A 26,375-nucleotide genomic window follows, 5' to 3' on the forward strand; every position below is an offset into this window, starting at 1 on the left:
TTCAATTGATTATTTATATTTATAGCGTGTTCTTGCAGAGAAGATTAGGGTTCTTGAGATGAACGAGAAGGAGAAAAAGAGATGGTTTGTACTAATTAAAATCCACTAATACAGTCAAAATATCACTAATCAAGAGTTGACCGTCAGTTTTTGACGGAATCAAAGGACCACTATGACAAGAATTTAATTTTTTAGGACCTGTTTTTCAAAAAGTGAATAGTTTAGACCAAATTGGTATTTCGGCCATAGGTTTAGAACCAAAATTGACTTTACTCTAAATTAAATTATGTTACCGGTTACCACACAAGATGAAGCGAATCCATGACCCGTGTCCATTTCTATGTGGGACAGTTCATATTTTAAAACCTAATCTTTTTCTAATTCATTATTTCGTCCATATCTATTCTCCTTCTCTCTTGCATCACATCTAATTTACAGCCCTTTTCCGGCAACCGCCATTTCCATATTCAAAGCCCCATTCAGCCTGAATACTTCATTGCAAGTGCGAAAATCTTCCTCCCTTCGTGCAGCAAGATAAAGTTCGTGTCTTGCTTATTCTAATTTGTTGTTAAGCTCGATTATACTTGACGGCCTAAGTGGGTTCGTTTGTCGTGTTGAATTGATTTGCTGTTTAGTGATGTGATTTCAAGTTCTTTTGTTCATTCAATTTCTCGCTGCGTTGATTTTGCTACGAAATTGTTTTGATTCATGAGTTGAGTGGACGGGTTTTGAGTGTGATTGGGGATTAGGGCTTTCCGGATCTTTATTTCATGATTTTAGGTCGGTTTTGGTTGTTTTTCATTTCTGTTGAATGATTAGTATTTGAATTGACACTCTTATAGTATGTGACTGCTGTGTGTCCGAATCCGAAGCTTGCTGGTTATTGAGAATTCATGCTTTAGTATGTACTCTAGTCAGCTTAAGAAATATTGCAGGGAAATTTTGGGAAACTGTTTGTTTTTTAGAGTGCATTTAGGGAATATGAACATAATTTCCACTAAGCTTGGCCTGTTGTGGACCATGGGGCGTCATTTTTAGGATTGTAAGCTGGAATACGAATTCCCAAGGGCTAGAATGATTCTGATAGTGAGGACTTATAGACTTGTCCCTTTTTGGTGTTTATTTAGGGCGTATGATAAATAAATACGTAGTACTCCTATTATTTGACCTTTTCTTCAACTCAGCCTTCCTTAAATAATTGCACAGGAGTGAATTAATTATTCCAGACAATGAAGAAAATGTTAATAGTTGACTTCTTCTGGACAATGTGCTGATAGCAGAAGTCCTTTGTGGCTTGTGCTGTCGATTATAAGTCCTGATTGTTGGGAAGAGACCAGAGAGATTGAGCATATGTTCAATCAATACATGAGTTCCGGCAGAGGGGTTTTTTTTTTTTTTTTTTTTTTTAATTTTAATTTTTGAGAAAGAGGATTATATAATGCTTGTAGTATAAGACAAATTGTTACCACTGAACTTCTTCTTATTTTGTTTTGATTTATATATTTTGGGTGTTTATCCATTATCTTAGACAGGCTTTTTTTACCTTCATTGGAAAAAATGTTATATTAATAAATAGCCAAAGACCTAAGCTCAAGTTAGGCATGTTATTTTCGTTTTCTTACAATCTATAAATATTTTCCATGATATTGTGGTCATATGAGTTCTGGGTTACTGTGTCGTTCCGTCTGTTTTATGTTGATTGTTGGGACATTTTCACAATTTCTGTACTATATTCTTGGTTGCAGATAATACTTGCGAAACTGCTTTCTCTGACTCCCTGCTTGTCTCAAACTCCAATATAATGATAGAAGCTGATAGTGAAATTATTAAGCCTGAGGTATGCTCTGCGTTACTGCTTCTGGACCTCGACGTCATGACGTTATCTTGTATTGTGATGTATGGTTCCCACTGTCTTGCCTGTTTATATGTGCAAGTATCCCCTTGACTTTTAGAAGCCAACTGTTTCCACCCATTCCATTTTATACCTTAATAGAAAGAGGAATATAACCTGATCCACCATTGGAGCTTGTGAAGGATCCCTCTGGGCTAAAATTAAGAAAATTAATTTGCCCAAACATGCTTTTTAATAGGAAAGTAAAAACTTAGTCAGAATACCCGACTCTTATCATCCACTGTCTGTTTTCAGATGAGACCATGAAAGTTCAAAATTATAACACTTGTGATTTACTACTATTATTCAACAGTGTGCGCTGGTCTTGTATTTTATTTTTCTTAACAACTGAGATCCTTGCATCTATATGCTCTATTTTACGGATTTGATGTTCTATATTTTTTTTCAAATAGTGCTTGTTTTTATATTGATGTACTGCTTTTATTGTTAGATTCTGAAGGCTTATGTATGGCTTCAAACTGCTGATGATTCAATACAGCAAGTTGAGCAAGAAATTGCCATGTTTTGTCCATTCATATGTCGTGAAATACATTCAGGCATGGGATCTTCCAAGAATCATCCAATCTCCCTTCCTCCACGAGTGAATCCTCCTATGTTAAGCCTAATTCTTGACTATTGCCGGTTCCATCAAGTACTGGGGCGCTCTAACAAGGTTATTAAAGATTGCTGGTGTTTGAATTCTGTTAATGCTATTGACTTATATATTGGGGGAAAAAGTCTGTTAGGCTTAGGCATTCAAGTCTCTGAGGAATTTGATGGATGATATATAATATAATCTTTCTACATTTATGCAGGAGAGGAAGTCCTTTGATGAAAAGTTTGTACGCTTGGGTACCAAAAGACTTTGTGAATTGACATCTGCTGCTGATAGCCTGCAACTTAAGCCCCTTGTTGATCTTACTAGTCGTGCACTTGCACGGGTGATTGAAGGAAAGTCTCCGGAAGAAATACGAGAGATATTTCATCTGCCTGATGATCTCACAGAGGTTTTCTTTTGTTGCAAAAGTTCTTGAAACTTTTACATAACCTACTTCTTTTATTCCTAATATAACTGTGTTTTTGTTGCTGAAACAGGAAGAAAAGTTGGAGCCCATTAAAAATACCATGGATGATCCAAGGATTCGGCTTTTGAATCGATTGTATGCTAGAAAGAGGAAAGAATTAAAAGAAAGGGAGAGACTAAAGGTGATCCGGGAAATTGTTTCCTGTACTGATTTGTGGTGTCCAATGTTTAAATACAATAGCTGCTTGAAAATGGTTATGACTCACTGTAAAAGTTTGCGGTGTGTGCTAGTTGGGATTATAGCTATCTGTACTATATTGAGTGAACTTCTTGGAAATGTCCACTATATTACATGGTACGACCCAGTTAAGACTCAGACTTTACCTTTCAATGGATTGTATAGAATATTGAAGTCGAAGAGGATCAAGTGGATGACCGTTCGGTGGATGATCTCATGTCATTTATCAATGGAGCCAATGAAGGTATTTTGTTTGTTATATTTCATTATTCCTCATCCGCTCGTCTCAGTGAATGTTGAAATAGATGCTTAGAAGTTTATAGGTGTAGAAAAGCTTTGAAAAGTTTTTCCTTGATGCTAACTCTCTTGATGATGAGTTATCTGTGATATATTCTATCAATGTTATTGATACAGAAATAATAATGACCCAACTTATTTGGCTCAAATTCAATACACTTAGCAAAGGAGTTTACTTTTTTTTTTATTTATTTTTTAGACCTCTGTCTACCTCCCCTCCTTTTATCATTTGAGGAACATTTGATACATGGTTAGTTTGCAGATTCCAAGGTGAGCACATCTTCTAAACACAAAAAGAAGAATCGGAAAAGAAAAGAAAATCACAAAACTGCTCCTTCAAACTGTACCGGTACTTCTGGAAGAAACGGTATCCACAATAATAAGGTAAAGAACTGTTTTCTGTAATATACTATTCGGCTTTATGAAAATACTGATCTCATATGGGAATTTAATGATTATAAATATTCTATGTTCTCATTCACCTGTGCTACGGAGCATGCTTGAATGCCTTTGGTGTTTGAATTAACATCATCTATTACTGCAGGAAACCGATGGTGTTGATTCGTACTGTAGCAATCCAGCATTACATGACAGTCTTCTGCACAATCTTTGTAATGCCACAGAGCTGCTTGATATTGGTGATGACAGAATTGCACCTGTAGAAGATGAGTTTGATTGTTGCGATTTAGATGATGACATTGATCCTGCTTTGAAAGAAGAAATTGATAGGTGAGCGTGATGCTATTTGACTAGCCTCATTATAATAGTATACAGTTTTATCCCTTTAAATTAGAATCATGTTGGCTGCAATGTTCATCAACTTGCCTTGTTCTGTTCGTTCATTATTGGATATATGTAAAACTATTTTTACATTAACTGGGTGTGTAATTTTCTCTTTGGTAGACCTGTTCAAAGGATTATAATGTTCTGTCACTGTACTTGTCTGATTGATAGGGAAGTGGAAGACTTTGCCAGACGATTAAACCCAGATTGGCCTGATAGAATCCAAGATATTCTGTTTCTGAGTCAGGGAAAACCGCTGCAGTTGCCTAATGGAAATTGTTCAATGAGGGTGTTCACGAGTGAGTCTTCTTCTTTGTTCTAGTTCTTTTTTATTTTTATATTTGTAAATAGATTCTTGGCATTTTCCATGCAACATTTCAACCCTTTGATGACATGTACCGTTCCTGCTGATTCACTTCTCTGAATTTGACAATTTAGTATGGCCCTTAATTTTCCATTTGCTTTCATTCATTACTGAAGCATGTTGTTCAAGAGTCAAAATTGATTTTGGTGCGATGTCTTGTGACTGCATGAAATAATTACTTTGCTCCACAGGTGTAGATCAGCGCCTCAATCATGGAAACCCATCAACTTGAATAAGTTTATTGCTGCGGAGGAAATGGCCCTTTTGTTCGTGGGCATGAGCTGGTTTGGATTAACACTCAAAATTCCATGGTCATTGGTATTATTTTTGACATTAGATATTCAATTTTGATGATCCAAGTTGAGCAACACAATAAGGGAAGTTATATGAGTATAGATGAGAAACACAAGCCAAACCATCTTGTAATCTCCCTTTCTCTTTAATTCAGTTTGGAGGGGTGCCTAGGAAAATAGGAATACTAGTAGATCATGAGACTAGAACAATCCCTTCTCTTTTTTTTCTTTCTTTCTTTCTTTCTTGTTTTGTCTTCTGGATACAGCTGGGGAATTTATAGCCGGCAGTTGGGGTTTGGGAGTTAGTTGTAAATATCACGAGATTTATGTAATCTTGAAGATTTTCGAGGTTAATGGTCGAGGCCTCTCTGTCTTTTCCTGCTTATATAGTTTGCATTATAAGCTTTAAGATATGATTGAACAGTGATGTCCTCATCTGGGAGAACATGTACACATTCCGGATGCCTAGAGGAATTGTATTAATAATGTTGAGATTGTAATTGCTTGTCCTGTTGAGCTGAATGCGTGGACAGTGCCTGTAACTGGTAACAGAAGATTAACTCTCTTGTTTGCCAATACGAAATTGTTTTGTGCATGTCAGATGAATTATAACACGAGACTGGAAAGGAGAGATGCCGGGTAGTTACTTGCAGGTCCTGTTGTGCATCACGGGCCCTCGCCCCTATAGGCTCGAGGTATTACAAGATTAGAGATACGAATGAGCTTTAAAGATGTTTGTTAAAACGAATCAACCCTTAGTGAAAGAGTCACTAGTAGTACCGGTATGAAAATATCACCAAATCCGCCTGATTAAGGGAATTTTGAGTAGCATCGGATAACATCTTCTACACTTCAAACACCACGAGCTACCTACAAGAAAGAACCAATAACAAAGTTGTAAGGCATCAAGGATTCTACTGCCTATAAAACTTTATATGCTGCTTCACTTCTGACATTCAAATAATCCAAGGAACGACGGAGATCAGGTCAAATAAGTGTATGTTTCACTTTTTTTTGCTATAAGTTGAAAAAAATAAATCAAAGTAACTGTATTTTTGGAACATGACTCGTTCCATTAAATATGAAATATTTGATTTTCGGCATGTGATTTTATGTAGTGTTGTTTTGTGAGTTAATCCAGAAAAATTAAAGTAAAATAGAAGAGTAAATATATTATTTCTATTTTAGGAAATATTTCATTTTTAATGGAACAATCTAAAAAATAAATAGTATATTACCCTATAGCGACCGCCACGAATCCACAAATAACAATTAGGCAATTACTTTTATTTTGATATACTAGTATCTCTTAAAATTATGCTATTTTTTTAGATGTGATTTATTTTTTATTAATAATATTTGAAGTTTTTAATTTCTCTCTTAGTTACTGATTGTATATTAACTCCTTACCATTTCAAAAGTAGTGTTTTGAAGCAACTTGGATCACCTACAACTTTTCCGAATAATTATACGGATAGGGGGGGAGGGATGGAACATGGAAGTAGTACTAATAATTATATGGGCGGGGATGCGATTAAATGAAAACTCTAAATATTGTACAAACTCAAAACTATGATCTGGACTATTGAAAAATGTCAACCGATCGCAAAAAAACATCAACGGGAAAATGTCAACAGAATTTCAACGGTAGTTAATGATTGATGTTGTGTTGATACTGTGTTGACATTAAAATCTTAAAATTTTACACTGTGTTGATATTGTGTTGAAATTGTGTTGAGTAGTTTTGAGTTTGTACAATATATAAGTTTGCATTTTATCCCTATACGATACTGCAAATTTCTTTGAAATAGAATCGCGGTTTAGACGTCGGAAACGCGATTTAGCAACGAAATGGTTTGGGAAATCGGATTGGAAGCCACGATTTGATGATTTAATCCGTATGAGAAAAACAGCAAACCGGCAAGATGATGGTGGATCTGAGCTCCTTCTCAGAGGAGAAATTCGATCCTAAGAAATGGATAAACGGCGCCGTACAGCAGCGCCACCCGCAGGATCCCGTCGAGAAGCATCTCGTCGATCTCGAGAGATGGTGTCAGAGGAGATCGCCGCCTCTCTCGAAGAACAGAGCTCCGCCGCGCTCCTCCGCGTCCCCCGTGCCTCCCGCGACGTCATCCGCCTCCGTGACGACGCGCTCTCCCTCCGCTCATCCGTCGCCACCATTCTCATCTCGCTCAAGAAGGTGCTCTGCTTTCTGTCTCGCATCACAACAATGTCGCTGGAAATAATGTTTCTCATCCTGAAATTCAGAATTAGACATGAAATGTATTCGGATGAATGCGAAATTTGTTTCACTCAAATGAAAAAGGTTACGGAGTTAATGCAGGCTTATAATAATTAGTTTGGAACTAGTAACATACTGATAATCAGAGATACGGAGTTAGTTGAAGGTGCCATTTAAGTATGAATTCGTAAAATCAGAGTATTTTGTTTACTGATTTAGAATGATTACACATGAGTCCAGTGCATAAGGAGTAATAGGAATAGTTAATTTTATGCCTGGAATTGTTTGCTAATATGTTCTCAAGTACTAGTTACTTAGTGTGACGTTTTGTGTCAATCGGAGTAGTTAATGTTATGCCTTAAATTGTTTGCTAGGTAGGCTGTGTTAGGATTGGTATACTGAAAAGCATATTTCGAGCATGTTGCACGGATAGAATTGCTTGTATACAATAAATTTTACAATCCACTTTTAACCCAAAGCGAGAAGAAGTAATTTTATCGCATTGATGTTTGCTTGTGCATTTATAAGATGTTTCTCAAACATTTAAATGTATAAGAAGCAAATAAGTCTAATTCTTCTACATAGTAGACTGGTCGTGAACGGCGTTCACAGAAGGCGACGCAGTCGGTTCTTTGTAGAAGAGAAATAGAATTTCACAACCTAGATAGGCTTTGACACCTATCGTGAAAGGTTGCAGTGTCAGTCCGCATATTTCCTTATCTTAGGAAATAAACGACACTGGTGTGGTATAACATTGAAGGATCTAACAGTTGAGATAAGTCTTTCTTGCTATTTACCGAAAGACGAAGTCTCGGTGATTGTTATTTCTTAATCATTGTTGACATAACATTGAGCATACGATATTGATTATGCACTACTTTGATTTATCAAATGGTGCGGATTTTTCGCAATCCAAGAATCCTGATATCTTGGGTAGTGGTGATCAATGTCTAGAGGTGCTAGTATTGTTATTGCAATGAATCGTGTGCTGGGTGAGTCCAGTTTGATAATATTTTCAAGAGGTGTTCGAAAAATGTTTTATTATTCAGAAACCCGGCCTGTTGGAATTTATTCCAGAATAATAAATAAAGATTTTGAACTAGACAACTCTTGGAAAAAGATATTAATTAATTAAAGTCAAATAGCAAACTTAAATTAATTAATGGATACTTATATCTTAAACACGGGAAATAATAAATTAAAGAGGCAAAGCCCGAATTACTCGTAATTTGGGATTGGACGGGCAATCAATATTATTTTACTGTAGTGGCTGATAATAATATTCCTTTGGACTTATATTAAATTGGGGCTCAATTTAATTAGTAAAAGTCCAACAGGTTTGGCCCAAGTCCAACCTCCATGGATCCCTAATCTGGCCCACCATAACTCAATATAAAAGGAGATTAGAAAGGAGACTTAATTGAATTTTAATCATTAATTTTCGTGCTCCCCTCTGGGAGTGGACGAACAATCGGTTTTTGACAAAACTGATATTCTGTCTTCTTTCTAATCTTGCCCTTTTCGATTCTGACAAGCTTTGCCCACCCAAAGGTCATAATCTGAGTTCGGGATACAGATTAGAAGATTTATGGTTGAGTACGAAGATCATCTCGTGGAGAAGGCGCGACGATTCTTTGGAGAATCAGATCGGTAATTCTAAACCGTAGGAAATCATGAATTAGAGTTTTAATTCCTTAAACATGATTTATTTGTGTTCTTGAATGCAATTTGATTTGTTTAACATGTAGATAATTAATCCCATAATCGGTCAAATAGATCTGTAGATCTGATTTATTTGTGTATGCATGTCTTCTGCTGTGCAAGGGGCACCAATCCTCAGCAATTGGTATCAGAGCCAATTATTGGCTCTGATTATGTGGATTAATTTCATGTTATGTGAATTGCTTGAATGCATGAGTTTCTTTGTTTGGTTTGGGTTTTATTTGTTTTTGGAATGAAACCCTAAAATGAAGAACGGCTAGGCTCCTCGTCGAGAGAAGTTTATGTCACGGATCATCAGTCATTTTCATAAGCGTTGGTTTTATCAAATTACGTGAATTAAGTGTTGATTTCTCTATCGAGTAACTTTTACCTGTTCAAGAATCAATTGATTCTTGTTAGTATTCGCGGAATCTGTATAATCATATATGAATTGATTACGTGTATGATTTATTAATCATATATGTGTGCAGTCATGTGTAATGATTACTTTGTTTGTTGATTCCAATTGTTCCGTGTACGTGAATCAATTTTATATGTAATCATTGATTACATGAATGCAAAATCTTGATTGTGCTGAATCAATTCGAGCTCGCGGTGAGTGTCCGTTTTTCACGCTACTTTGTTACAACAATCTTTGGCGGCGTGAATATGAAGTCACGGGGCAGCAGCGCGGTGGCGTTGTTGGATGCGCAATAGTGGCGATCGGGCAGCAGCGGGTGCGACGATGCAAAGACAACAGCGTCGGTATCCCGCAGTGCAGTGCCGGCGATCGCCGACGACGCAGCAGCAGCGTCGGAGACTACGGAACAGCAAATGCAGCAACGTCAGGCTGGGCAGTTTGCCAAGCAGCCCAGGTGGCAGACTGAGTGGGAGCCCGTCAGCGGCGCTTCCGCACTCGTTTGACTGTGTCAAAATTTTCAAATTAGTTAGGATATTCCTAATCCTAGGAACTAATTTGGAGAAAATTTTGAAATTAGTTAGGGTCTTATTTTAAAATTAATTCAAGATATTGTTTAGAATAATATTTGAATATATCAAAGTGGATTATTTAAAATTTAATTTTTTAATTAAATTATGGATTAAAGGTATTTTTATCCTTATTTTATGGATTTAGATAGTTTAAATTCTATCTAGATAAATCCTAGATAAATTGGGATAGTAATAATTAATTTTATTTGTCTTATGGATTTATATAGATTTGATTCTGAATAAATCCTACATAGACTAGATAAATTAATTAATTATATTTGGATTTTAGCCTTATTTTATGGATTTAGATATATTTAATTATATCTAGATAAATCCTAGATAAATTTGGATAATAATTAATTTTATTGTCTTATGGATTTATATAGATTTAATTCTATGTGAATAAATCTTAGATAGACTAAGATAAATTTTAATTATGTTTATCCATATCTTGTAGATATTGATAGATTCAATTTTTGTTGGTTGGATCTTTATTATCTTTTGTCTTGTGTTGATAAATTGAAAATCAATCTCACAAAAATAGTTAGATCAAGCATCATTAAATGGGTAATCCTTGGGAAATGGATCATAAAATACATGGATCCACATCAACTACACAATTTAACTAGGAGTTTTGCCAGGAATATTCTACTTGTATTTTCAGATTCAAATCAGCATGTGTTGTTGGAGACACTGAAGGCGGTCTACTTGCAATATGAAGCCTTCAAACAAAGGTAGTCTTATTTTTTCATATTGTAATTACTCCGCATTCTTCACACATTTATGATGGGATAGTATTAGAACTGTTTTTCCACACCTCTGTTCCTTGGTGTGATTTGGTATTTGTTTTGAGTTAAGAAGACAATTTCATATAGTGGAAACTCTTTTTCGGTAGAGGTTCTTGATTTTATTTATTTTTTATTCTGGGTATTGTTGTGTGTGGAGGATGCTTCTTGTTATGTGTGATGGACACTAAACAATCGATTTCTTTATTATAATTAACTCCTATAATTTCTCATGTAGGTATGGGCAAATGGAGCGAGGTGTGCTGTCTTGGGGCATTGTTGAACTTGATCTTAGGGGAGTTAGTACTCGCATTATTGGTGTCCAGGGAGTCGAACTCAGTGAAACAGTGAGAAGAATGGAAGAGTCCATCCCACAAGTCATTCTACTTCTTGAAGCTTCCACCGAAAGATGCATTAATTTTACTGGTGGTACTGAGTTAGATGACTAATCCTAGCCCTAGACGATGTAACATTACAGTATATCACCATCCTTCAGGGTAACCTGAAAGCACTAAGAGCAGTGTGTGGGGTGGATGTAGCCGCGGATAACATTGTAGGAAAGAAAGAAACTGGATCTGATAGGAAATATGCAGCTTTGCATGCACGTAAAATTGATTTTAGTTCCAATGAGGAGGAATGGTCTTTTGTTCAGGGTGCTTTGCAGATTCTCACCGTTGCAGATTGCGTCACAAGCCGAATTTCAGTTTTTGAAGCTTCATTGAAGTCCACACTTACTCGACTGAGCACTAATCTGTCTTTCTCCGTGTATGGTTCAAATCTTGACCATAACCAATCACATTTGGATGACAATGATGGAATTGGGGGCTCTTCAACAACAGGAAAAGCTTCCTTGGATGTTGCAGCTCTATGGCTTGTTGATGTTATTGAAAAAGCTCGAAAACTATTTAGCCTCTTAGAGCAGGTACATACATTATTCCCTTATTCGTAAGATTCAAGGGAAACAACTTTTTGGTGCCACCCTATATTATATTTTCCAACAGAAACTGATCATAAATCATTTGATCTAATTACTTAATGACTGATACATCCTGGGCTCACGAGTCTTAACGAGTTTCTCTTGGTTCTTGCAGTCAAAAGATCCCCGATTCCACGCTCTTCCACTGGCTTCTCAAAGAGTAGCAGCCTTTTCAGAGGCAGTTAATGAGCTAGTATACGATGTACTCATACTAAAAGTGAGACAACACTTCAATGGTTTGTCTAATCTACCGATATGGTCTTCTGTTGAAGAGGCAAGCGCTTACCCTGTTCCAAGCTTTAGCGCCTATCCTCAGTCATACGTGAACAACGTGGGTGAATACCTTCTTACTCTGCCCCAACAGCTAGAGCCCCTTGCCGAGGGAATTTCCAACAGTGACTCCAATGCTGAGGAGGCACAGTTTTTCGCAACTGAATGGATGTTCAAGGTAACTAAGCTCACTAATTTACTTTATACTCCAATGTTGAACCCGATCATGTGAACATGTAGGTTGGTGAGGGAGCTAGTGCTCTTTATATAGAGCAGCTGCGCGAGATCCAGAAGATAACAGATCGAGGAGCTCAGCAGCTAGCAGTGGATATCGAGTACTTGAGCAACGTGCTGTCAGCTCTATCGATGCCAACACCACAAGTTCTTGCCCCGTTTCACACATGCTTCTCAGCACCAAGGGATCAGCTCAAGGATGTTGTCAAATCGGATTCAGGAAATCAGCTAGATCTTCCCACAGCTAACCTTGTGCGTAAGATGCGAGGAGTCAGGCTTGATTAGGGCCTATCTCCCAGCTCGCTTCAGCGATGAACTCATCTCCCTCCCAAATCCTATACAAATATTCGTATTGTAGTGTACTGGAAAAATGGAAAATGAGATTGTAAAAATGCCAATATTTGTTTTTGTTTTGTAAAAATGCCAATATTCCTAAGACCACGAAGGTCTTTATAAGCTTCCAATCATGCGTTTCTTGCCCTTAATTATATATCCATTAGAATGTTCTAGTAGATGATTTCCTCAAGACTTCTATTTATAGAAGGCTGTTTTGACAATCATAATACATACATTCTAATTTATGTTAGTTCTAATAGACAATATGATCGAATAAATCCTGGCACAACGATAGCGAGAAGACTATTCTCTTTGGGCATAACCCATTGTCATTGTCTAGCCATTTGAGATCCACATTTACACTTGCAAAGATACTTGCTCCCACTGACTGACACAGCCTGTAGGTAGTATTGCAAGTCTTGTAAAACATGTTGTCTATCTTAGATTGTAATATGGAATCTATCACCTTTTCAAAGATGATTATCCAAATTAACCAATACTACATTGTAGTTAAAGGGATTATGTTCAAGTTAATCTAAGACTGAGTCTTACGACACTCTTAGACCCATGAACTTGTTGTGTTCCAGTGGAACGCTCCCACTACGATATGGTTCTTACAATCTTAGGTACTGAAGTTGATTTTATTAGTGCAAAAGTTTCTAATGGTATGACTTCTTGGTAATGTGGAAAATCCGATATCTCTCTCTTTATTTTGAGAGTTATCACGCTGTTAGGCTTGTAGTTCATCTCTTGATCTTCATACAAGAATTATATCTTTGAAGATTACAGAACTTATAACCTTACATCATTTGGGAAAAACCTTAAAACATGCCTCAGTACTCAACTCCAATTTCTTGGACACTTTTCCAACATGTGTTGGAACAACATTACACCTTGAGATGTGCTAGACTAGAGACGCTCTAGTCCACAACTCGTGTTTTGTAGAAGGTACTGATGTTGGTAGTTTCTTTAATGTTTATCCCATCAATGATAAGATTTTAATGAGTACAACTCATCTCTTAATCAAACTTGTCTTAGAAAGACTTTGATTCCTTCTTACATAACTATCACATTCATTAGATGAATGCTTGGATTCGTTAATGGAGATGAGACTCCCACTACTGATCATAACCCTTTGCTCGTCTCCTTATGATGTAAACCATTGAGACTTGCTAGTCTTTCTATGTTGCACTTCTATAAGTATTCTGAATCTCTTGAAAAATCAAATGATTCTAACTCATAGTGCATCAAATGATTTTTAATATTTAAAACGATACATTCGAATCTGAATAAAAATTAATTGTATTTTCTTAATTAATATATTTAATATTTTAAAACTAGATAGTTATATAAAAATATTAGACGCCCTAGCTTAATTAAATAAAATATATTAAATTTAATTAAAGCAAAGAAAAATAACAAAAAAATTGAAAAGATAATGAAAAAATAGTATATTATTTTATTATATAAACCAATCTGAATAAGATAAATGTTTAATATTTTACATATTTTTTCATATACTATTAAATGAATTATTTCATTGTTACTACATTGATAAAGTGTTTCAGAAAATTTAACGAAAAAAATAAGTTAAGAAAGAATAGCACAATGGATAAAGAAAAGGCTAAAAATTAAATTATAGAATGATTAAATAAAAATCTATTTGAAAAATCATATAATGCTATTTAAGTTATCAAATTATTTTACAATTAAATATAATAATTTAGTTATGTAGTGTGTTAATTAATACTGATAATTTAAATTACTGACTTTTTAATTAATTGTTTTAAAAATTTAAACGACAAGAATGATTTTGATTGAAAATTTTTTAAATTCATTACTCTAGTGCATGATTAAGTTTATCTCCAATTAACATATATGCATTTAGATAAGAATAACTAATTTGGTTAAATTTTCCTTAATTAGGTATATATCTATTTAATACTATAATGTTAGGGTAAATTAGTCACAATGTAAATTATATGTATAGAAAAAATACATAAGGGTATTATGGCTTGAAGACATTATGTCTCTAAATCACTACTCTTTATAGAATTAATTCTATTTAGAAAATATCCTAGTAGATTTAGATAATTAAATTTATCTCTATCTTATAGATATTAATAGATTTAAATCAATTTAAAATATATTTTAGTAGATTGAGATAATTATTAATCCAGTAATGTTATTATCTTTTGGGTTTAAGATAGATTTAGTTCTATCTAGTTAAATCCTATCTGAATTAATTAATATTAATTCTAGTTTATCCTAATTTTATGGATATAAATAGATTTATTCTATTTAGAAAATATCCTAGATAAATTTGGATAAAGATAATACAAGATAATCCTTATCTAATTGGATTTTGATAATATTAGTTTTATCTAGTATAAATCCAAATAGAGTTGATATATCCTAGTTTCTTATTCTAAATATTCTAAGATTTGTTTAATCTTAGAATGATTGGATTTTATCTTCATCTTATGGATTTGGATAAATTTGTTTCTATCCTTAAATATCCTAGTATGATTTAGATAATGATAATCCAAGATCAGTTTTATCTTGAATTTTAGGATTTGATTTTATTTTTATAAAATCTAGAATAATCCTAAGTGGATTTAGATAGATTAAATTCTATCTAGGTAAATCCTAAATTAATTTGGATAACCTTTATCCAAGATAAATTTATCTAATCCGAAATTTTTATTTTGGAATAAGATAAGGAATTAATTATTTTATTAAATCTCCCTAGATTTATTAAATAATTTAAATAATTATCAAGTGTGATTAATTACCATGGATTAAATGGATTTATCTATTTATTTGGTGTTAATCTGCTTTAAGTGGATTATCTGCCTTATCCGCTTAATTGATAATTATGCAAAAACCATGTTTAAAATGACTAAGCGATAATTACAACAGTGCGTTGTATATGGTCTCCATAAATTGGTCTATATTTGAAGTAGTTTCTAATATTATCGCGACCCACCTTAGTGGGAACAATAATCCTACGAAATAGCAAGTTCATTAGATTAGACTTCTTAACAGTAAATTGTTTAAACTAGAAGCATGTTTCTAATATTATCGCGACCCACCCTAGTGGGAGCCATAATCCTACGAAATTGCAAGTTCATTTGTTTAAACTTATTTATAAGATAGCTATGGAATTTTGTTAGTGGCGTACGACCTTCCCTAGAAGGAGTATCAAAACAGAAATGAAATTCCTAGATGCAAATATTTATGGTAAAAGCTTAGGCAATATTTGGCGGCCATGCCACCTTAGTGGTCTCTGGGCTATTCGTCGGTATTGTGACCAGGAAATTGTTGGAATCCGAATTTGTATGACCTCTCTAGAGGCGTACTTATTTTGGTTTTGGCAGTTGCGAGATACATAAATTGTTTTGTGGTTCTTTGCAATTATGTATCAAACATAGTATGTGATAAATAGTTTTATTTCTTCTCAGCCAAATTCTTAATAATGTCTGCGAACCTTAAAGAAATCAAACTCGAAGGCCAAAATTATGTAGACTGGAAATGTAAATGGATAAGATTCTCACTGCTGAAAACTTAAAGTTTGTATTCACCAAGTCATGTCCTCTATTTCCTTGACAAAATTCTATAAAGAAAGTTCAAGAATGCATTTTATGCATGTACTTGACAAGTTCTTTGAGATGGAAGGTCAAACTACTTCTTTTAAGTAGTAAGACACGTCTTGGTTTATATTGATGAAAGAGAATATTCAATAAGGACGATGTCCAGATTCTATTGGAATATCCACGAGAGATAGAATATTTTGAGGAATCTTCTGATTCAATTACTAAAATAGTTTCTACACCCAGTTCTTCGTCAAATGTAATAGGAAGTGATAGTATGAAGGTTGTTACTTAAAAGCTGGAAGCCTTCTACATGATATTCACTTTATTACTAATAGAGGAAGATACCATGATAGATGACAAATTCGTTAAAGCTACATCTTTCCTATGTCTTAGTTCAATCGAACAGAAGACCAGTAATGGAAAGAACGAAGAGCTGAATTGTCATCAATGCCTGCTGAAAGCAAGAAAGGCAAGATAAATTAGGTGAAAAGGCAAAGTGAAGATGCATTGTAAGTCGGATTGACCTCTTCTAAAGAAGGACAATGACTTAGATAACAATGTAACTTCTAAAGGAGAGATCTTAATCCAATTGGGCAATTGTTGAAGTGGGAGCTATTTATTTATGCTCACTTAATTGTTTTTTTATGTATTTAGAGTTTTGTTTTATTGGTACAGTCTTGTTTAGAATGAATTTATATTCAGTTTCTAAACTTGTTTATGATTAAGCGATGTTCGATGTCATTTTATAATGCGTGCATTATTAAGAAATGTGATTCGAATATCTATCATAGTACCATAAAAAAACAAATTATACATCATAGTACCTAAACAATATAAATGCAACAAGATTGAGTTTCGAACAACAGTTCAACTTCTTATACAATGAATGATAAAGTATTTATGGCACTTAGACATAAGGCCGAGAAACTACTTAGTAATTGTTCAAACTGATTCTGTCTAACTCAAGTGACTATCGAGATTTTAACAACTTGCTTGTTAAATAGCTCGAAAGTCAAGTAAGTCTGGTTGATGCACTATAAGTAAGGATCCTTTGGTGGTTCAAGGGATTCAGAATACTTATAGAGATGCAACATAGAAAGACTAGCAAGTCTCAATGGTCTACACCATGGGAGACGAGCAATGAGTTAAGATCAGTAGTGGGAGTTAAATCCTAGTTGACTACTCCAAGCATTCTTCTAAAGAATGGGATAGTCATATAAGAAGATATCGAAATCTCTCTAAGACAAGTTCGATATGGGAACAGTTTCACTCAATGATAACATATCATTGATGGGATTTACGTTGGAAACAACGAGTTATATCTTAAAGAAACTACCATAACATCAGTACCTTCTACAACACACGAGTTGTGGACTAGATGTAAGTCTAGTCCAGCACATCTCAAGGTGTGGAGTTATTCCAACACATGTTTTGGAAAAGGTATCCATGTAATTGGAGTTGTGTACTGAGGTATGTTTTAAGATTGTCCCAATTGATAGAAAAGGTACGGGTTCTATAATATTCACGGCAAGATAAGTGTTTGTTTACATCAATACTAGATTCTTTGATGAAGATTATGAGAAGAACTACAAGCCTAACAAGCATGATAATTCTCAAGATAATGAGAATATCTATTTTCCATCTTAACCAAGAAGTCATACCATTAGATGCTTATGCACTTAGAAAATCAACATTTGTACCTCGGATTATAAGAGTCATGTCGTAGTGGGAGCGTTCCTTGCGAACAGAACAAGTTCATGGGTCTAAGAGAGTCTTTAGACTTAGTTTTAGATCGACTTGAATCTAATCCCTGTAACTACAAGGACACATTGACTCATTCAGATAATCGTTCTTGATAAGATGATAGATTCTGAATAATAATCTAAGATAGACAAGAATGTTTGCAAGACTGGGCGCTAGTGGATCTGCAAGTGTAAACATGGATCTTGAAAGGCTAGAATAATGGCTAAGGGTTATACCCAGAAAGAATGATATTCTCGCTTGCCATTATGCCTAAGACGATCTGTATCATATTGTCTATTGTAGCTTACATAAATTAAGATGTATGTATTATGATTGTCAAGACAGTTTTCTTTAAGTAGAAGTCTTGAGGAGATCATTTACATGGAACATCTTACTGGTTATGTGCTACAAGTACAAGAAAGTTGAAAGTGCACTATATATGGTATCCTTGGTACTCTACGATGATAACATCTATAAAAGTTGATAAACAACTCAAAGGGTTATCTAGCGTAGGAAACCGAGCGTCTACCCAGTTTAAGGATGATGGATTTAAGATAAATTAGTTACATTCTAAGCATCTAAGTCATTAGATTGCTAGAAAAAGAATGTTAAGTTTTCTTAAAGAATCCTACATCTACATCATACTTAGACACTTTAGCGTTGAAAATTCCAAGAAAAGTTTTTACTTCTCTGTATGGAATTATCTTGTCTCTAGTCAAGTGTTTTTCGACACTGAATGAGATCAAGAAGAATGAGACAAGTTCTGTAATTGGAAGTCTCATGTATGCTATGATGTGAATTAAGTTAGATATTAGCTTTGCCGTTGGCATAGAAGCTTGATATCATATTAACCATGGCCAACGACATTGGATTGGTAAAGAATATACTATAGTATTTGAAGAAGGCTAAACGGTATGCTCTAGTTTACCAGACATCCATGTTATGTCCTTTTGGTTATATCGACTCGATTTTATTATTGATCGGTGATCGAGTTATCCTCTGACTATGTGTTCACGTTAGGAGCTGAAAACTGAGTCTTTAAGGAGTGTGATTACATCACAGGCTCTATCATGATAATTACAAGTGTGGTTTCATAGGAAACTACTCAGGTAGTTGTTCATCTCAGTAACTTTCTAAGCTTTGACCGTGATTCCGAGTATGCCTATGAGTATTATATTTTATTATGGTTACTCTAGACATGTGTCTAACTCGAGGGAAACACGATCTGATAAAGCTAAGCAATCACATAGAGAGGAAGTATGAAATTAATTAAGGAAAAAGTGCGCAGCGTGACATTATGGTTACAAGATATCATCAGAGAACAACCTGGCAGAATTATTCACAAAATGCCTATATGGCAACATGTTTTACACATGAGGTGAAAAGTATGGTAGTTCGATATATCATGATCCGAGACCTGCTTAGAGTATAAGTGGGAGATTTTTGGCAGTGGGTATACTTGAAAGCATGATTTTGAGTATAGGTGGGAGATTGTTAGGATTGGTATACTGAAAAGCACATTTCGAGCATGTTGCACGGATAGAATTGATTGTATACAATAAATTTTACAATCCACTTTTAACCCAAAGCGAGAAGAAGTAATTTTATCGCATTGATGTTTGCTTTTGCATTTATAAGATGTTTCTCAAACATTTAAATGTATAAGAAGCAAATAAGTCTAATTCTTCTACATAGTAGACTAGTCGTGAACGACGTTCACAGAAGGTGACGCAGTGTCAGTCCGCATAGGCTTTCACAACCTAGATAGGCTTTGGCTACCTATCGTGAAAGGTTGCAGTGTCAGTCCGCATATTTCCTTACCTTAGGAAATAAACGAAATTGGTGTGGTATAGCACCGAAGGATCTAACAGTTGAGATAAGTCTTTCTTGTTATTTACCGAAAGACGAAGTCTCGGTGATTGTTATTTCTTAATCATTGTTGACATAACATTGAGCATATGATATTGATTATGCACTACTTTGATTTATCAAATGGTGCAGATTTTTCGCAATCCAAGAATCCTGATATCTTGGGTAGTGGTGATCAATGTCTAGAGGTGCTAGTATTGTTATTGCAATAAATCGTGTGCTGGGTGAGTCCAGTTTGATAATATCCTCAAGAGGTGTTCGAAAAAGGTTTTATTATTCAGAAACCCGACCAGTTGGAATTTATTCCAGAATATTAAATAAAGATTTTGAACTAGACAACTCTTGGAAAAAGATATTAATTAATTAAAGTCAAATAGCAGACTTAAATTAATTAATGAGTATTTATATCTTAAACACGGGAAATAATAAATTAAAGAGGCAAAGCCCGAATTACTCGTAATTTGGGATTGGACGGACAGTCAATATTATTTTACTGTAGTGGCTGATAATAATATTCCTTTGGACTTATATTAAATTGGGGCTCAATTTAATTAGTAAAAGTCCAACAGGTTTGGCCCAAGTCCAACCTCCATGGATCTCTAATCTGGCCCACAATAACTCAATATAAAAGGAGATTAGAAAGGAGACTTAATTGAATTTTAATCTTTAATTTTCGTGCTCCCCTCTGGGAGTGGACGAAAAATCGGTTTTTGACAAAACTGATATTCTGTCTTCTTTCTAATCAAGCCCTTTTCGATTCTGACAAGCTTTGCCCACCCAAAGGTCATAATCTGAGTTCGGGATACAGATTAGAAGATTTATGGTTGAGTACGAAGATCATCTCGTGGAGAAGGCGCAGACAATCGACGATTCTTTGGAGAATCAGATGGTAATTCTAAACCGTAGGAAATCATGAATTAGGGTTTTAATTCCTTAAACATGATTTATTTGTGTTCTTGAATGCAATTTGATTTGTTTAACATGTAGATAATTAATACCATAATCGGTCAAATAGATCTGTAGATCTGATTTATTTGTGTATGCATGTCTTCCGCTGTGCAAGGGGCACCAATCCCCAGCAGGCTGAGGGATCCTCTGCAGAGTCAATCACCGCCCTTGTTAAAATTGATACAGTCAAGCGGAGGATGGAAGCTGCATACGAGACATTGTAGGTCTAGTTTTGATTTAAATTCCTTGTTTGAGACTCGCTCAGCTGTCGGTTGTTTGTTTCTTGTGGGTCATTGGAAGTTGTTTATGTTGTTGAACAGGATGCTGCTGGATTAACACAATTAAGCTCAACTGTGGAGGATGTATTTTCCAGTGGCAATCTCTCACGTGCTGCAGAAACGTTGGCTAACATGAGACACTGTCTTGCTGCTGTTGGGGAGGTATCTTTTTCCTAACCCTTGCAACTTTTTTAGTTTACAGCTGAGAATCTGTGAAATAGTGTCACTCATGAATTTTTGATGATTAGGTTGCTGAATTTGTTAATATAAGGAAGCAGCTTGAAGTTTTAGAAGATAGACTGGACACAATGGTTCAGCCTCGTCTCACAGACGCATTGAACTACAAAAAGGTAGCCTGGATAATGTAGTTTACTTCAAATATAAATAGTGCTTTTGTCTTGGTGATATTGTTCTAGTTGTTTCCATTTTTTATTTGACGACAGGGAACTTAAATATCCTTTCTCTTTCTTTCGTAGGCTAATGTCGCTCAAGAAATGCGGGGAATCCTCATTAGAATTGAGAGATTTAAGTCTTTAGAAAATTACTACACAAAAGTCCACCTCAGACCCATAAAGAAGCTATGGGAAGATTTTGACTCAAAGCAACAATCCAGTAAACTTGCAAGTGAAAAGAATGAAGTGGAACAGATTTCACGAAGTGTGGATTCGAATGGGCCAACACTATCTTTTGCACGATGGTTACCGAGTTTCTACGACGAGTTGCTACTTTATCTTGAGCAAGAGTGGAAGTGGTATTACTCCTTTAAATTCGCGTATTGGCTTATATTGCGTTTATATATATTTGTCTACTGTCATCTTCAAGTGTAATATTGTTTTTGATTGAAGTAGTGCAGTTTGCTCTTCCTCTTAAGTTAGCAGTAGAGTATCATGTGGCATGTTTTCTAGACAAATAATGCTTTAGCAGTAGAGTATCATGTGGCATGTTTTCTAGACAAATAATGCTTAGTTTTAGATGTTTTAAGATAAATTTGAAACTTATTTAGACTCTAATTTATTGTCACTAGATATGTTTTAGTAAATACTCATTCTTCTACAGGTGCATTCTCGCTTTCCCTGAAGATTACAAAACTCTTGTTCCTAAATTGTTGACTGAGATAATGGCATCCATCTATACAAGTTTTGTATCTCGTGTTAATCTAGCTACTGGTGATGTTGTCCCTGAGACTAAAGCATTGGCAAAGGGTCATTCTCAATCTTCTTTTGTTGTTTTCAGTTTCTGTCTCTGGATTGAACCCTACAGTTTTCTTAGACTCACTATGTTGTTTTGCATCTTAAGTTTATTTGTGAAGAAATGGGCCAACGCGTTGATGAACGTGCGCCAAAGTAAACAATGATCTTATCTTATCCTTTCTGACATTGCCCATTCTATAGTCCAATGAAATACTGGACCCACTATAAATATGCAGTTCTCTAATTGTGAATATAACCATATTTTAACCGTTATAAATTTGGATATCAAGCTGTAGCTGACTAAACGACAAATCAATACAACCTGCAAACTAAGGAAATGGTTGTGGATGGCTGTTTACTTCTACTTTGCAATGTTAGCATCATTTAATTGCCCATTCAATTTGATTTCTAAGTGTAAGATGATTGACTGACTAGTTGTAATTCATGGAGTTCTTTTACAAAAAATTGGTAGAAACCGTGCACAAATTTAAGAAAATGGTAAATTCATAAAATTTGACAAAATTACTTGTTTCTTTCGACTTTGATTTAGTAGAGGAATTATACGTGATATTTTTCCTTTTAGTTAGTAGTTCACTCCCAGGAATCGAAAAGAGTTCAGCCCACCCCATTCTTGCCTTGTATACTTTCACCTCATTGAAGTAAACAAAAGCTTGGTTTATTATGATTCAAAAGGTAAATAGGTAGGATCATAAGCTGGCGTTGATGGAGTTTCAAGTTATTGCTCATTTGAACTAGTGTAGAGACTAAATTAATAAGTTTCCTCATCTATGTATGGTGTGGCATCATAAAGATGGCTTTAAGACTATTAATATGTCCCACTTTGTGAAACTGATCTCTTGTAAAAGTTGTTTGCTTCACTGGAAGAATATCGATTGACTTCCTCGATAATTTGGTATTTTGAATCCTTCATAGTCTATAGTTAACTGCACTTGAAAGTATTCTTCATGGTTAATTGATCTGATAAGCTCCAAGTTGACCCTTTTCGCTATTGTATGGGCTATATATTTCAGTAAAAAGTTTGAATCCATATTGATTTCGTCGTGTCCCTCTCTTTCAGGTGTGTTAGACATCTTGTCTGGTGTTTAACCAAAGGTGCCAAAATTCATACAAAACATTTAGAAGCTCTGATAGAACTACTGATACGATCATGGAAGTCGTGCGTCAAGGATTTCAACTATAGTTGGATTCAACTGGAAATCGTCCTATTGAGATGACATCCGAAAGCTATGAAACTACCACCATTGTCTTCGTCTTGGAAACGGCTTCGCGTGGGTATCTTGCACATCCCGATCGGAGTCCGAATGAAGGAGTTATGGCGGTTTTACGGAAGTCGCGCAGAGAAGGCCGGGAGCTTCGGGAAAAACGCCCGACCGTGCGTTTCGCTTGTGAAAATCGCCCGGGGACAGGGAAAACGCCCGGGCAGGTCATTTTGGCATGTGAAAAACGCCCGACCGGGCGATTATGCCGATTTTTAGATTTTGTGGGCCAACTTTCTATTTTTGGACCCATAGTATAAATATCTTTTGATGTCATTTTTCATTCTAGATTAAGATTGTGATTGAAATTATCTCCCTAGTGAGTTTTTTCTCTTTGAAGAATGTATCCAATTCCTTCCTTGAAGGTTGCTTGTTTCAATTTCGTAGATTGATTCAAGTAGAGGTATGCATCAATGGAGTGTATCCATTGAGTAGTGGAGCCAAGGGGTGATAGAGCTAATGAAAGTTGTCTAGGGTTGTCTCCATCTTTTTGGTTAAGGTCCTATGGTTGTAGCTCTCTTATCTCATCTTTATACACATGCTTTCCATTCCTAATCTTCCATCCATTCTTGTTTAGATTCAATTTTTGTTGGTTGGATCTTTATTATCTTTTGTCTTGTGTTGATAAATTGAAAATCAATCTCACAAAAATAGTTAGATCAAGCATCATTAAATGGGTAATCCTTGGGAAATGGATCATAAAATACATGGATCCACATCAACTACACAATTTAACTGGGAGTTTCGCCAGGAATATTCTACTTGTATTTTCAGATTCAAATCAGCATGTGTTGTTGGAGACACTGAAGGCGGTCTACTTGCCATATGAAGCCTTCAAACAAAGGTAGTCTTATTTTTTCTTATTGTAATTACTCCGCATTCTTCACACATTTATGATGGGATAGTATTAGAACTGTTTTTCCACACCTCTGTTCCTTGGTGTGATTTGGTATTTGTTTTGAGTTAAGAAGACAATTTCATATGGTGGAAACTCTTTTTCGGTAGAGGTTCTTGATTTTATTTATTTTTTATTCTGGGTATTGTTGTGTGTGGAGGATGCTTCTTGTTATGTGTGATGGCCACTAAACAATTGATTTCTTTATTATAATTAACTCCTGTAATTTCTCATGTAGGTATGGGCAAATGGAGCGAGGTGTGCTGTCTGGGGGCATTGCTGAACTTGATCTTAGGGGAGTTAGTACTCGCATTATTGGTGTCCAGGGAGTCGAACTCAGTGAAACAGTGAGAAGAATGGAAGGGTCCATCCCACAAGTCATTCTACTTCTTGAAGCTTCCACCGAAAGATGCATTAATTTTACTGGTGGTTCTGAGTTAGATGAACTAATCCTAGCCCTAGACGATGTAAAATTACAGTATATCGCCATCCTTCAGGTAACCTGAAAGCACTAAGAGCAGTGTGTGGGGTGGATGAAGCTGCGGATAACATTGTAGGAAAGAAAGAAACCGGATCTGATAGGAAAGATGCAGCTTCGCATGCACGTAAAATTGATTTTAGTTCCAATGAGGAGGAATGGTCTTTTGTTCAGGGTGCTTTGCAGATTCTCACCGTTACAGATTGCCTCACAAGCCGAATTTCAGTTTTTGAAGCTTCATTGAAGTCCACACTTACTCGACTGAGCACTAATCTGTCTTTATCCGTGCATGGTTCAAATCTTGACCATAACCAATCACATTTGGATGACAATGATGGAATTGGGGGCTCTTCAACAGCAGGAAAAGGTTCCTTGGATGTTGCAGCTCTATGGCTTGTTGATGTTCCTGAAAAAGCTCGAAAACTATTTAGCCTCTTAGAGCAGGTACATACATCATTCCCTTATTCGTAAGATTCAAGGGAAACAACTTTTTGGTGCCACCCTATATTATATTTTCCAACAGAAACTGATCATAAATCATTTGATCTAATTACTTAATGACTGATACATCCTGGGCTCACGAGTCTTAACGAGTTTCTCTTGGTTCTTGCAGTCAAAAGATCCCCGATTCCACGCTCTTCCACTGGCTTCTCAAAGAGTAGCAGCCTTTTCAGAGGCAGTTAATGAGCTAGTATACGATGTACTCATACTAAAAGTGAGACAACACTTCAATGGTTTATCTAATCTACCGATATGGTCTTCTGTTGAAGAGGCAAGCGCTTACCCTGTTCCAAGATTTAGCGCCTATCCTCGGTCATACTTGAACAACGTGGGTGAATACCTTCTTACTCTGCCCCAACAGCTAGAGCCCCTTGCCGAGGGAATTTCCAACAGTGACTCCAATGCTGAGGAGGCACAGTTTTTCGCAACCGAATGGATGTTCAAGGTAACTAAGCTCACTAATTTACTTTATACTCCAATGTTGAACCCGATCATCTCACTCTCATCGAGTGATGTGAACGTGTAGGTTGGTGAGGGAGCTAGTGCTCTTTATATAGAGCAGCTGCGCGGGATCCAGAAGATAACAGATCGAGGAGCTCAGCAGCTAGTAGTGGATATCGAGTACTTGAGCAACGTGCTGTCAGCTCTATCGATGCCAACACCACCAGTTCTTGCCACGTTTCACACATGCTTCTCAGCACCAAGGGATCAGCTCAAGGATGTTGTCAAATCGGATTCAGGAAATCAGCTAGATCTTCCCACAGCTAACCTTGTGCGTAAGATGCGAGGAGTCAGGCTTGATTAGGGCCTATCTCCCAGCTCGCTTCAGCGATGAACTCATCTCCCTCCCAAATCCTATACAAATATTCGTATTGTAGTGTACTGGAAAAATTGAAAATGAGATTGTAAAAATGCCAATATTGTGGTAGCTTTGTCGAAAATAAGGTTTTTTTTTTTTTTTTTTTTGTTCAGAGAGAGAGATTGATAGGGTTGAGAAATGGTATTTACTATATTTAGAAATCAAAATTTGAATATGGTGAATTGTTGTTAGTCTGTTATATACTCCGTAAATTCCTTATTGGCCTAATATAGTAGTGGTAGTAGTTAGTTCGTTGGAGGTAATGGTTAAAAGAATAAAAGTTAAATCAAAATAACTGCATCGTTGCAATGGCTTCG

The 26,375-nt window shown here is 35.6% G+C and overlaps 1 protein-coding gene and 2 pseudogenes across 2 annotated transcripts; all 3 read left to right on the forward strand.

Annotated features, from left to right (window-relative positions):
• The first annotated feature begins 379 nt into the window (after nt 1-379).
• LOC148933566 (SKP1-like protein 21) lies at nt 380-5,275 on the forward strand. 2 transcript variants are annotated; one of them, XM_089062845.1, is made up of 10 exons: nt 380-539; nt 1,746-1,837; nt 2,343-2,564; nt 2,707-2,898; nt 2,987-3,097; nt 3,319-3,397; nt 3,713-3,834; nt 3,995-4,179; nt 4,405-4,532; nt 4,789-5,275. In XM_089062845.1, exons 2-10 carry the CDS (start codon nt 1,802-1,804, stop codon nt 4,827-4,829), a joined length of 1,116 nt encoding a protein of 371 aa, XP_088918971.1. In that variant the 5' UTR covers nt 380-539; nt 1,746-1,801; the 3' UTR covers nt 4,830-5,275. The 2 variants fall into 2 exon arrangements, with proteins under 2 accessions (XP_088918971.1, XP_088918972.1); XM_089062846.1 differs by lacking the exon at nt 1,746-1,837 and having other exon boundaries at nt 389-539.
• Nucleotides 5,276-6,818: 1,543 nt separating this feature from the next.
• Nucleotides 6,819-12,373, forward strand: LOC148933567 (conserved oligomeric Golgi complex subunit 7-like; annotated as a pseudogene).
• Nucleotides 12,374-20,672: 8,299 nt separating this feature from the next.
• Nucleotides 20,673-26,004, forward strand: LOC125221260 (conserved oligomeric Golgi complex subunit 7-like; annotated as a pseudogene).
• Nucleotides 26,005-26,375: the final 371 nt, after the last annotated feature.

This window comes from Salvia hispanica, chromosome 1 (genome assembly GCF_029641045.1).
Source record: "Salvia hispanica isolate PSC_SH4W2 chromosome 1, Shi_PSC_v1, whole genome shotgun sequence".
Taxonomy (NCBI): domain Eukaryota; kingdom Viridiplantae; phylum Streptophyta; class Magnoliopsida; order Lamiales; family Lamiaceae; genus Salvia; species Salvia hispanica.